This window comes from Strix aluco, chromosome 6 (assembly GCF_031877795.1).
Source record: "Strix aluco isolate bStrAlu1 chromosome 6, bStrAlu1.hap1, whole genome shotgun sequence".
NCBI classification, from domain to species: Eukaryota; Metazoa; Chordata; class Aves; order Strigiformes; family Strigidae; genus Strix; species Strix aluco.
In genome coordinates, this window is record NC_133936.1 from 16,873,504 (window position 1) to 16,887,412 (window position 13,909).

Genomic DNA, 13,909 nt, shown 5'->3' on the forward strand with positions numbered 1-13,909 from the left:
TCACCTGTCCAGTTCCTTAACTTTGATCTCATGTACACTTCCATAGTTTACTTGGTATAGCCCCAAAGCCCCCACTCTGTGTGGCTCTTCTACTCCCCTTCCCCAGTCCTGTCCACAACAGCACAAATCTTATGTCTCTAGCTCCAAACACACCCCCAGTGCCTACTTCTCTCTTGTTCACGGCTGCCAGGCATGCTACTCTTCATCTTCACAGCCACATCAATGCTGGGGTATTAAAAGAGCTCATAAGTTATATTCACCATTGGCATACAATTTTGCTGGAGTTGTGACTACTTCACCATTGACCTCATAGATTCCTTCCACACCTATGTACCTACAAGAGTAAGAAAAAACAAAGAACAGACTGACTGAATACAGTGATTCTAGTTAAACAGTCACTTTACAGAATTCTTTTCACTGTGCTCCATCATTTCGTGTCTGGTTGCAGATTATTTTTTTTTTGTCTTCACACCATTTCTCACAGTAAATTTATTCTAAACTCTCATTCTTCTGATGGCTTGAAACTGTCTACACCTGTTTATTCACTGCTAGCTGGTAATATTTGTTTTGGGCAAGCATTGCCCTTTACCTTAACGAGTAAACACCTTAACTTGAAGGTATTTGAAGAGAACATTTATCTCCTCTCTCAATATTCACTTTTCTAGACTATGTGAATATTTTTGAGGACACATTTAGTCTCCTGCAGACATCCGTGTTTCTATGACCTGGTATCTAATCCAGGTGGAAGGAGTGTAATCAAGTCATCACAGTTTTGTGTCCAAAGAATCAGGTTCTCCTAAGCCCATGGTTACACAGCTTAGGTGCCAGGGCTTGATCTGCCAGCTTGTGGTCTGCTTAAACCACAGGGAGGCAGAGCAAAAAGGCATTGTAGTATAACCCTTTCTTCGCTCATAGAGACTTAATTAATCTGATAATCTTAGTAGTTGTCTTACCTGTTCAAATCAAACTGCAGCTTTCCTGAACACATAACCACACTGTACATAGCACTTCGGAGGCAGTCTCACCTATTCTTTCCCAATCTCTATCAGAGATACTTCATCTCATACATTCTAGACTGTATTTTTCATTATTCTAACACACTTGCAATTTCTAGTCATCTGAGATTACCTAGATCTTCCTCCACACATTTCATTTTCAACATGCGAACTCCTCAAATAAATCATTTTTATTCCCTACATACATGACTTTTGCTATTAAATTCCATTCCATCTCTATTACATTCTGGGTTCTGGGGTTTTTTTGGTGGGTGTTTTTTTTTTGTTTTTTGTTTTTTTATATTTTATGCCTTCACGTTTTGTAACATTAATACTCTTCTATGTATTAAGCAATTATAATTACTCAAAACTTTACATTAGAATCAGTCTTAGGGTATTTCCTGAGTAACTTTGCCAGTAACTTTCTTCCAGAATGACAGTACTGTTAATATAATATTATCTCTCCTTCAGCCAGGTCATTACACACCTTAAATTCTTGTATGAATCCCCATCTTTTCTAGCTGAACTAGTAATTTCCCATGTAATAGTGAATCCTCCAGTTCTGTCCAACAAGTTAAAAACTTTGAGATGCTAAAGAAAAATGCAATTATAAGTAGCAATTAAAATGAGAACCATGACTTGTAAATTCTGCATAAATATTTTATTATGTATAAAAGGCAACTTACAAGGATAGATGCTCTAGTAAAACAAATCACAGGGCTTTCTGTTTTCATGAAAAGATTCAAATGCTTTAAAGAGCATTTTAGAATGCCTCTTCCCTCTTCTACAGTGATATATTACTTAGTGACTGATACCAAGTAGCAAATGTACTGCAACACAGCAATGGCTGGTGTTTCTAATGATGCCATGACAATGCGAAAAGAGAGCACCACACAGAATCCAAGTTTGGATTCATAGCTCTTCGATCCCCAAGTCAACAAAAACAGGCAGAGTTATGGAGTCAGATACTCAATCTGCAGACTTTTAAACAGACCTTTGCGATGTAAAATGGCTCTGGCAAATACAACTCTCTTTATTCTATTTAAAATGGGAACAATTGGAAATGACAATGGGAAAGAAAAAAAGGAAATAAGATGAAGTCCTGGAAAACAGCATCAGAAGGCAAGCTCATTCAAGGAAAAAACCCCCACAGACTACGTGTTTTCTTAGAGTACATATACATGCTCAATACAGGATTAACATTTTAAAGTCATCATGTAAACATTTAACCTTCTCACAGATCAGATCAATTTTGTTTAGTATTGTTACTTTATATACAAGATCCATACAAAGGAGATTTTTTTGGTTTTATTTTTCAAGACCTTGAAAAGGCACTACAAAAAGTAACCAAAATACCACAACGTGACTGTAGTAGTTTGCTCTGTGGAATGTCATGTACACCATTAAAAGTACAGGTGTTATCTAATCAACCTGTCTTTGACTTTTTATAGCTAGATGAGCAAAGAAAAGTGTTGTCATTTTAAAAACTGAGTTGCACATCTTTTTTCTAACTGCATATGTCTGAAAAGTTTACGATTATCAGTATGTAAACTACCTCACAAACAACAGTCAGAGCCTGACATGTAAACAGTTAACTATACATAATTACATAGTTAATTTCATGTTAGGATATGCAGGTTTGAGCATTGTTCAAGGCATAATATGGTCTCAAGGTATAAGGTTTCTCTCAAAAATGAGAACGTGAGTTATTGCAGCGATTCTAAAGCTTTCTAAAGACTAAAGTCTCATGCAAGAGACTTTTCTGTTAGTTGTCATAGGAAAAATAAAATAATAATTAAAAAAAACCCTTTCAGGTGTCCACTCTTTAATATGACACTAGAGAGTAAAAATATCTCCAAATACTTCAGTAGTCACATTTCCATCCTACAGAAGGCAACTGTGCACCTGCTTATGGGTTCAGCATGTTATAATGACAAAAATGTAACAACTACTTCATTTTTATTATTTACATTTGGTTTTGGCATAATATTACCTAGAACAGTGAAAGTGGCTTGTGCTATTCCACTCAGCTTATGCTTTGGTGATGAGGACAATGTCTGGGTTCATAACTCTACAATGTGACATTTAAACTTTTATTTTTAAGATTTTTATTTTTAAAAAAGATTATATAGAAACATTTTATGGGGATTATGTTTGGATAAATTTTTAATTGTTCTGTATTTTGAGTCTAAACCAAGTGACAAATAGTATTTCTATCTTTACTTTTCATACTACTGTATTAATTTTTTAATACACACAGAGTAAATACTTTTACAGACAAAGGAAAAATGATCTCATAATTTCAATGTTAGGTGGAAATTTTTAAAAAACACTGGAGAACAAGAAACAGGAAAACACAAACTCATAAATGCAGCTAATTTTCACATATTATATAGTAATCCTCTTGCTCTCAAATAAACTCACTGAGTAGCTGACTTTTATGACAAAGCAGTGTAACAAAACCACTGAATGATAGTGCCATATCTGAATTTAATTTAGGTTTTTTTCAATGCATGTGTTGGTATTACTAGAAATCTTTACAGGTAAAAGGGGATTCCTAGTGCAAGAAGGAATTTTTTCAGTATATATTTTCATATGTGTAGTTATCTATTACAGGAGAGGTAATTTCTCTTATGTACTGCTAGAACTAGGGCAGAACATAATACTTGGTCATTTTACCAAATACCTACAAACCAGAGAACAAGCATGATTAAACATCCACAAGATGCAAGTCTGCTCCCATGAAAATCACACAAGTATTCCTAAAACATCTGAGTCTCACTTTCTATCAGAAAATCTCACATTGATGGAGTTTCCAGGAGTCAAGAGTCCATGGGTTTTGGCATGAACTGGTTCGGTTTTGGAAGAAATTTTGATCTCAAAATTCTGAAGCAACTGTGAATATAAACAGGACAAGTATTAGAAAAGTTGCAAAATTACAGATGAAGGTTAGACTTTGGAAAAGACAACAAAACAGACAGTCACAAACAAAATTTCTGTTGCCAGTTCTGTGGAGTTTAAGTGCTGTGATTCCCACAGAGTAAAGAAAAAATAGTTGTTACAAGGTGAAGATTATAGTTAAAAATCTTCCTCCTCTGACTGAGGGAGGACTCAGCCAGTCCTTTCTGAAGAATTTCCACACAACTAGATTAAGCAGCCTGAGCTACCAAAGAAACTATGGCTTCTTTCAAACCTCGTGAGCTTCCTCTCTACATGTTTTTTATTTCACTTCAATATAAATCACTATATTCAATTATAAAACAAAGCAATAAAAGAATACCAATCCCATGCATACATTTCTCTTCCTGGGCAGAAGGAAACAAAACAATCATGAGACAGCAACTGTCCAGCGCACGAAGTGAAACAATCGTAATTCAAGGAGTCAAATATTAGAACCTCTCCTGAACAGAATCACTATAATTCCATCACACAGGTTCTCTATACATTAAACCTCTATTTCCATACATGGAAAATACCGAACATCCTCAACTTTTCCTAATACTAAATCTCAAACACTTTTTCCTATAAACCAAGCAATCTTCTCTTATCCTTCTCCTAGTAAGCATGATGAACAATGCATTGTTTTCCTGTACATAACTACCTTTTCAGCGTTAGATGTTTGATCAAATTTTTATCTCATTCTTCTTTTTCAAACCTCTCACTCTTGTTATCCTGTCTGCCAAATTTCCTCCAATTTGACTATATTGTCCTTAAAATGCAGTGCATCAAGTCAGTTGTGTATCATTGTCTAGCTGAGGATTCACCAGTATTTGGTGAGACTGAGTAATTTAGCTCCTCTTTCTGACATACGACATGCTTGCTAATACTGGTAAGATACCCAAGAATTACACTGCCTTGTCAGAATTAACATCACTATTGTTGACCGATTTTTTACTATATCACTCCAGCCTGTTTCTACGGTACTAATTACCCAGTCAGTTGGTCAGCAATCTGTATTTATGCATTTGATTTCTTCTCAAGAGCGATAACTTGCAACTGTCCTTAGTGAGCAATTTTGTGTTGATTCTGGAACATTTCTCCAGTTTTTTGTAATTCTGTATTCACATCCTCTGATTCTAACTTAATTCATGTCAGCTTGGTATCCTATGCAAACTCTAAAAGTATTCTCTAATCCACCATTTACACTGTTAATGAAAATACCAACCTAAATCAAATACAGGACAGACCTTTACAGAATTTTAATTAAACGCTTTCCCAGTTCAACAGCAAATATTAGACAGCTACTGCCTCCAGCTATTTCTTTTTTCCAACCAGTTGTGCATGCATTTTATAGGTACTTCCATCTGGAACAGATTTTATTAATGTAGTTGTGAGAACAACGTATAGGACGTGAAAATACTTCCTGAAGTCAGAATACATGATTTACTTTACGTCCACATTAGGTAAGTGATCAAGTCAAAGAAAGAAATCAGACTGGTCTGAAACAATTTCTCTTTGATCAGTTCTATGCTTCATGTGTTTCTATTTTTAAATCACTTAAATATCGTCTTGATGCTTGAAAATAGGTTGTGTGCTATTTTGTTCTAGTTTCTTTCCAGAAAACAAAAGCAGTCTCTCTATTACGCTTCCCTGATCCTCCTTTTCAAAAAGATGCAAGTATGTTTGTTTTATCCAGCCGCCTGAGAGCTATCTCACTCTGAGTTCCGAAAGACAGATGCTAATTGTTCAGAGATTGCTCTAGGAGTTTACTTAAGGAAGTTCTAAAGCAAATTCAATCAAACTTTGCTGTCAATACATATAATGGGTCTAAATATTTTTATAGTTAAGTAACTATAAATAGTTTCCAAATCTTTGAGTTTTGATTGCACAATCTGATCTCAGTATTTGAGTTAAAGGGTGTCTTGTAAATGACAAAAAATGTAGCAGCTGTTGGGAAAGCTTTCTTTATGATATGAAGCAATGGAAAACAATATATATCAATATGCACTAACTACTTATATAACTATAAATTATGTATATCTAAAATGATAATAAATTTAGGAGAAAGAACAAGAAGGGACGGAAAACCACAGAACAGAAAAATTCTACTATTTGATACAACACTGGGGTCAGTACAAGGATATAAAAACTATTTCACGTCTTTTTAAGTACTGAATTCTTCAGAACTAAAATACTGAAACTGAGCAGGTAACCATTCTAATATACATTAAGAGAGACTTCCAATGCTTACAGAAACCTTCTGTACTACATCCATATATTTCCTTAACAATCTTACCTTTAGTTTTATTTCGTTTGTACTATAAAGATTTTTTCTTTTGCAATGTAGTTTAACTAGCATGCTACATTTCAAGCATGATTATTTTCAATATTTTAAGCCTTTGCAGGATGAGTATGCTAGACAACACTCCAAAACAAAGTTTTTGAGCACTCTAAGATATCCAGAAATGGTATACATAGAAAAGAATCATACCAATATATTTTTCTTCTTGTAATGCTGTCACATAGTTCTAACCTGAATCAGTGCAAGATGAATTTCCAGCTCTGCAATTCTTTTTCCTATACAACTTCGAATGCCATAACCAAAGGGGATGGAACCAAAATTGTCTACTCTGTCCAAATTATCTTTCCTCAGCCAGCGCTCAGGTCGGAACTCATTCGCCATTGAGAAATTTTCTTCGCTGTATGAAGTAGTATAATGACAGAGTGCCAGCTGTGTCTAAGGAAATAAATTATATTTCTATTTAGCTTAATTCAATACATATTAGAAAATTAAAAAAAGCATTTGTAATTACTGTAATTTCTGCAATATGAGGTGATAAAATTAAGTATCTTTGAGTAATTCTAGAAGAAAAAAGGATACCTAGAAAATCAGATCCCTTTCTCAACTGGTCAAATTAAATAATCTTAAAATTGTTTTAAATGTTGCTGGATATATTAGAGAAGATGCAGCGGGGAAGGAGATGGGAACAAAAGTCACAAGTATTGGTAACTGTCTCAAAAAGATAATATGAGAGGAAGGGAGAAGAGAGTTATAAGACAACGGAAAAGTTAAAAGTGAAGGATGGGAAAGAAAAAAACCCACACCACCTCAGGGAAAAAAACCAGCTGTAATTGATGTGATGAGGTTTACAAATAAATGCAGGGAGGGAGATGTGTGTGGAATAACATTTAAGCAAGCATATTAACAATTAAGAATCCTGACTGTTTTAAAATTACATTGCTCTAACACAGAAGTGCTGTCATTTAAAATGGAGCCATACAGTTCTACCGTGATCTCTGTGTAATCTTTGAAAGGAAAGATTCATAATTTAAAAAGGAAATTAAACTCTTTCCACAAAGGGAATTAACAGGCAAATAATTAGAAAACTGCAAGAATAATGAAATTCATGCTTTTTTAATCCAAGTTGTAATGTTGCACAGAGATGTTATTAATAGACTCCACTCTCAAGAATATTAAGAATGAGTCATGATGGCAAATTTGATTAGTGGTTGAGGACCCAAATCTAAAAAAAAATAAACCAACAACAAGAAGTCAATTATAAAATCCATTTTTGTCATATAAATGGGTGTTATTGAAATACTTTGGTCTTAATGCTCTAGCTTGGTGAAATCTTCTGTAATCAATGAACTGTATACATGTTGTAAGAGATCACATCTCATACACAAAAATTAAACTGTGTTCTCTGCAGAGGACTGCAGTAGAACCTACCCCTTTAGGTATCAAGTATCCTCCAACGATCAAGTCTTTTTGAGTTACTCTTCCATTTCCTGGCAATACTGGGTATAACCTAGAGGCAAATATTTATGAGAAGTTCAACAGTAATAACTGATACAACTTAAAAAGTTAGGATTCAATTTGCATTCACAAATATGCAGTATGAATGCAATATGCATTCACAGCAAAAGGGGTTTTCAAAAGTACAGAACACCTTGGAGATTCAAAGACCTTGAATCATCTATAAGAATATGAGTAAAGCCTGAGAAAAGTTATTTACTAGTAACTGGATATTTGGTTCATACTGGTATTTGGTTCATATATTTATTTGCTTTACACATGTACAAACATTCAATCAATTGGTCAAGCTGGAGATGCTTTAGCACTACTAGGAGCTGAAAAATCCTTGTTGATGCCTTCTCTAAAATCCGCTTACTCCCCTCACCTCACTATGAATGTTTGGTATAAACATATAAAAAAAGCATGTCACATGCCTTCAATTTAAGTCAAGAAGCTTAAAATTATTGTAGTGGCACTGCAAAGTACCAGTGTGGGGGCGGAGGTTCTTACAGTCCATCATACAGACTAATACTTAAAAGGCAAAAATTAAGCTTTCAATTGCCTACCTTAACAGACATATCTTACATATGTGATACTACTCCTACCATACTTAAAAACATTAAACATTATATAATATATCAAATTTCATTGCTTAGGCATCCTTGGACACTACTGCTACAATAAATAAAAGCAGAAGCAGCAAACAACAACTAAATACAAACATTAGCATGGACTCAAAATCCATTACAACTACATGGAATTAATTTTTTTAATTAATGATTGCAGTTGTCTGCTACTTACCTCAAGGTTTCTTTCAGCACAGCTCTAATCAAAGGCAATTTTGGGACATCATGAGCAACAGGAACTTGATCTTTCCCCAACTTATTGACTATTTCCTCATAAACACGTTGTTGAACCTCAGGGTGCTTTGCCAACAAGTATGTTGCCCAGGACAAAGTAAAAGAAGTCTAAGAAGAAACCACAACCATCATCATCAAGTCCAACAAGATTAGATTAAAAATAATTTCAAGCCAAAAAACCCAACCAGTTTTCAACTATGTGTTTTATATGTTTAAAGTTATAAAACAGACTGGCAGTGATTCACATCTGGACTCAATGGGATGTTGTCAGACTTCACCATCCCCTCCTTCATCCCTTTTCCATCTAAAAATCCCCCACATATCAAAACAATCCATGCTGATATTTTCCCAGTGAAATATAAAAAGCAACATAAAAATCAAATGCAAACAAAGCTACATAAATAATACTGAAACATAAACACTCTAAACAGCAATGGATTAAGTTAACCATTAGTTTTCAGTATGTGAAATTGGTTGTTTTCATTATACAAGTTGAAAAAAATACATTTAAAAATAATTCAAGTTTCAAATTACAGTTTCACTTTTCTTCCCAACAAAAACATTTCACAGGAAACAAGAAGAATACTACTCAGAACACTACCAAGCCCTTTTAAGCATATGGTGGTCTCCTCATAGCATCCTCACAACAGAACTGATATTATCACTGCTAAGATTATACTTTATCCTTTGGTAAGCAATGCCACCCCACAGTTGGCACTTTCTACCTCTTGAAAATTTCCACTTGACTGAAATTCAGCATCCTATTGAAAGCTTTCTTAAGGAAGCTCGAAGAGAAGCTTATATATTTAAAGTGGTCCCATGGCCCCAAAATGTTAAAATACACTCCCTGCCCATAATTAATGATTCTAATAATCATCAAAGCTCCAGAAAATAGGTACTGTGTGCAAAATCATTTCAAAATATTTTTTACAAAGGAAGAAACAGAACACAAGCAGGAGGCAGTTCAATTTGGAGCACAAGATGATTTAAAGCAACCCATCATCTAATTCTCTTTGACCTCAGCTGGAAAATTGCACTTCAATGCACATTTGTGATTTAGGACACACTCTGAGAGCATGAACTCACTACACCTGTATTAGCATGGAACTAAGTAAAGTATCTCAACTCAAGTTTTTGTGATCCAGTATTTACCATTCATTTAACCATGAATCTCTCTGTTTAAGCTACCTGAATTTCAGGGACTATCCCAGTCAAATACTAGACAGACTCAGGACATTTTGCTTCTGCGTATGAGCTGCACCCAAGACATTAAGGTCAAGCAAATGGCCTTACTTGAGCCCATTTCCCTCATAACCATCACTGAAGAAAGAAATTTTACCATGAAAAATGTGTTTTCGGTATTTCTGAGTAAGTATGGCAGAGAAAGTGACAGTGCAATCATACTGCTCCTTACCTGCGTTGTGCTTAGTATCTTAGAGCGTTTAATAGAGAAAAATTGTAACCTCTACTGTAATTTGCTTGAATTATTTTTAAATGTATTTTTTTCCACTTGTATAATGAAAACAACAAGTTTCACTGTTTACGCAGGCAACAGTTTTATTTTCAGCTTCTCATTCATTACCACAACAAAGCTTAAGGTTATAAACACTGTATGGGTAAAAAACCCAACTTCTGGAAATGTCATATTTTGGGCTTACATTTAAGATGAATTCAGAATGCAAATTCATCATGACGGTGACCTTTTATGCCTTGTCTTCAAACTGAGGTATAATGCTAGAAGTATCATTCTCTGAACATTTCTTTTTTTTCTTCTTGTAATATTGAGTGGCTGTCCCTCACTAAAATGCAAGCCTGTTCTCTTCCTCTCAGCTCAGAGGAGCTGGCAATTGTGCCAGCTCTATACAGAACTTCTCTGATATAAACACTGTTTCTTCCCAGGTTCCCAGCTCCTTCATAACCTCTTAAAAATTAGCACTGTTCCAGGGACAGCCAAAATGCTTTGTAGCCAAAAACTGCCTTACAATTTTGTTGAAAGCTTCTATAATCCTCTAAACCTCTTTCAGTTTCTATGATAAAAAGAGATCTGAAGTGACAGCAATAGGGGAAAAAAAAAAATCCCTCAATTTCTGTCTTGTGCTTGGAAATGAGGAAATCAGAAGTACTGTCCTCTCACAAAAAGATTGTTGCCAGCTGAGAAAGCTGAGTCAAATGGAAAGAGAAACTCTTGTTGGCATGAACTTGAACATTGTCCTTTTATTTTAATGAAAACTGTCACACACTAAAAATGTAAAATTAATGGTCTGAAAGATTAGAAAATGAATGGGATGAATAACTGTGCTTTACTTAAGAACCAAACATCAAAAAGCTCTCCAAACTCATAAGCCCTTGGGATATTTAACCAATGGAATAATCTTCAGCACATAAATAAGTTTTACATATGCTCTTTATTTTGGAATTCAAAAGTATTATTGTTGGGGATTTCTTTGTTTTCTTTAGAAACCTTACAAACTTTCTTAAATAAAAAAAAATCTGAATTCAATTATCCAGAGAGGCTTTTTTCTTTAAGGCTACTTTAGTTTTTTACTTATTTTAATCTTTTCTACCATAAGACTATTAAACACAGGACTACACAGCACTTTCTTTATCAAATTCATACAGATTTCTTTAAAAAAATTGTTCAGTTATAATAATTTACAATAATAGTGTTCACTGATATTCTAAATAACACCATATACATTTTATATACAATACAACAACTCATTTTTATCTTTTATTCTTCTGGTTGCCATGCTGCAGTGAATACTAAGCTACACCGATTTCATATGATAGGAATGAGAGAAATGGAAGTTATATACATGACCTTAATGTTTCTTCAAATGCTCTAAATGACAAATCAGAAAAATAAGGAAAGATGGCTCCTTAAAATGCTTCACTAGGTGTTAACATATTGCATATATATTGAGCCCCACTACCACAGCTCTCTGCCTCAGACTGTATGTTGACAGCACAAGCATGGGTAGAGTGAACTTACCTTACCCACATTAGTGCTGGCCTAACATCCCCCTCCTAATGGACTGCAGCAGAAACCAGGTATCTGATCCATAATGTGTACCCCAGTTGATGTAATTAGCCACATGTGAAAATCTTTTACCAAATTCTACATGAGTTTACAGATTAATTTTTTCACACTAACTTTCAGCTGTCTTTCCTATTGTCATCTACCTAAAGAAGTACAAATACCAACCTGATATTCAAACTACTAAAAGAAAATGCATGAAATTCAAGCCGAATATAAAGACAATTGTCTGTTTAATAAACTGTGGAACCGACTCCCAAATGATGGGTTCCTGTAAACCACAGCTAGAACAGAACACTGACTTCGTTCCAGTAGAGAGATTACACAGTGCTGTAAGTATTTTCTATCGCTTTAAAGATGTCATGACTTAAATGTGTCAGAAATTATGTCCTTATAAACAACATAACCCCCCTGAAGATAGCTGTGAATGTTACTGGTTTACAAAAACAACTGTGCACAAGAGAAAGGATAACAAGCTTACTGTGTCCACTCCTGCCAGAAGCATTTCAGTCATATTGGCATATATCTCTTCCAAAGTAAGTTCCTTACTCACTAGGAGGTATGTAAGTAGCCCACCATTCACTTCTTCTCCTTGGTCCAGCTGAGACTGAATAGTCTTCAATTTGTTGTCAACATGGATTTGACCTTTGGGATTAAAAAAAAAAAATTGTTAACCCTCCATTTTTATTTTTCTTCTGGTTCCATTTTCAGTAATGACATTTCTCCCTTACACTACACTACACACCCAAAAAAAAATTATATATTTGAATCTATTTTCTCAGGGAAAAGATAATAGAGTGCTGGTGGAGGTCCTTGGGTACTCCTGGTAAGGAAAGACTGAGCTGACAGGAACCTTGGTAGCTCACAGCATGAGAATGCTGAGCACAAAGAAAGGACACAAGAGACTACAGTTTCTGACAGGGAGCGAAGGAAGATCAAGGTCAAGTTTTTACGCCCACCTGGCTTGTTTTCTGATGACTCTGCGAGAAGTGGTGAACTCTGCAGAGCATGCTGCAACTCAGAACACAGAGGCTGCTACAAGATGTTAGCAGCAACCAGAAGGTCGAAGCCACAGAACTGAATTACACTGAAGACAAAGATGAGGAGCATCAGGTAATTACAAAAATTGAAAAACTTCAGTGAATGGCATTTTGAGCAAGTTCACCCACATTCCCATTTATACTTTACTGACTACAAACAGCATCTTCAGTGAAACAAGGGCTTTAAAAAGAGGAAAACTCCTCAGAAAGTTAATGCCTCACAGAATGAGCTTACAAAAAAGTGAACTAGAAACAACATGTTCCTTTATGAAAACTCCACAAATACACACATCACATACAATGATTTTCAGCATTTAAATTCCTTTTTCACAAAGGGATTAAAAAACCAGACAAGTTTCAAATGGAACAAATTCCTCAAGAACAGTTTTTCAGCTGCTGTCAGGATAAAGCTGAAGTCTGCTGTTGTTTTTAAGCCACAAAAGGGAACATGAGTACTTTATCATAGGAAATAATTTAAAAGTGGCAGTGTAAAAAAGTGCATGTTTCACAGAAAACACACCTGTATGAGCATTAAATGGATTCCCTAATGTTACTACAGGTACAGATCAATGCATACTAAGAATTAAGCATATTAGGCATATTAAAAGTTAAGAAACTAAAGAATCTACCCTCAAGAAGATGTATACAGCCCTACCTAGACAGTGTTAATAAAATAAATCAAAAAATACGGGCAGCTTTCTAACATTGGAGAGGGAAAGAGGGTTCAGGTTTTTTTAACACTCCAGAATATTAAAACAAAATACATATTGCAAAGACAACTCCTTCTTACTTACATGAAAGCTGATTCATAAAGTAGCCCGAAATGTTTTATTTAGAAAAAAACATATTGCAGTACAGCAGTGTACTTTTATGTCAATTTATATGCTTGTACGTGTATATATAAACTTCACAAGGAGTTTAATTAATAGCTAGAGAATAATTTTTTAACTTTCTAGTCAGTTTTAGTGGTGATTATTTGTCAAAGTGCCTGACTGAAAATTTGCCGAAGTCAACAAAACTACCCTCATTAAAATTTGAGTGGCTTAAGATAAAGCCCTGGTAAAGAACTCGCTCCTGGAGCGAGGACTGGGTGCCGACACAGATGAAGACAAGTAAAAGAAACAGCAGTATAAAATACAGGAATATTTAAAGCGTACTGGTAAAATTCTTTTTCAGTAGAGTATTATTTAAAACAGTTCCCTTGGCCAGTCTGCATTTAATATGAAACTTACTTCTGCCAC

The 13,909-nt window shown here is 34.8% G+C and overlaps 1 protein-coding gene across 8 annotated transcripts in view; it reads right to left on the reverse strand.

Moving 5' to 3' along the window:
• Positions 1–1,641: 1,641 nt before the first annotated feature.
• The window catches only part of CYP27C1 (cytochrome P450 family 27 subfamily C member 1), a 29,487-nt gene continuing 17,219 nt past the window's right edge, over positions 1,642–13,909 (reverse strand). For 6 of the 8 annotated variants that reach the window (XM_074828256.1, XM_074828259.1, XM_074828253.1 and 3 more), the window contains 5 exons: positions 12,110–12,273; positions 8,533–8,699; positions 7,666–7,744; positions 6,469–6,672; positions 1,642–3,890 (listed from right to left, as the gene is read on the reverse strand). In XM_074828256.1, coding sequence (XP_074684357.1) covers positions 3,774–3,890; positions 6,469–6,672; positions 7,666–7,744; positions 8,533–8,699; positions 12,110–12,273 — 731 coding nt within the window. In that variant the 3' untranslated portion in view covers positions 1,642–3,773. Of the gene's footprint in view, positions 3,891–6,426; positions 6,673–7,665; positions 7,745–8,532; positions 8,700–12,109; positions 12,274–13,909 lie in introns of all 8 variants that reach the window. The other 2 variants (XM_074828257.1, XM_074828258.1) reach the window with 2 other exon arrangements.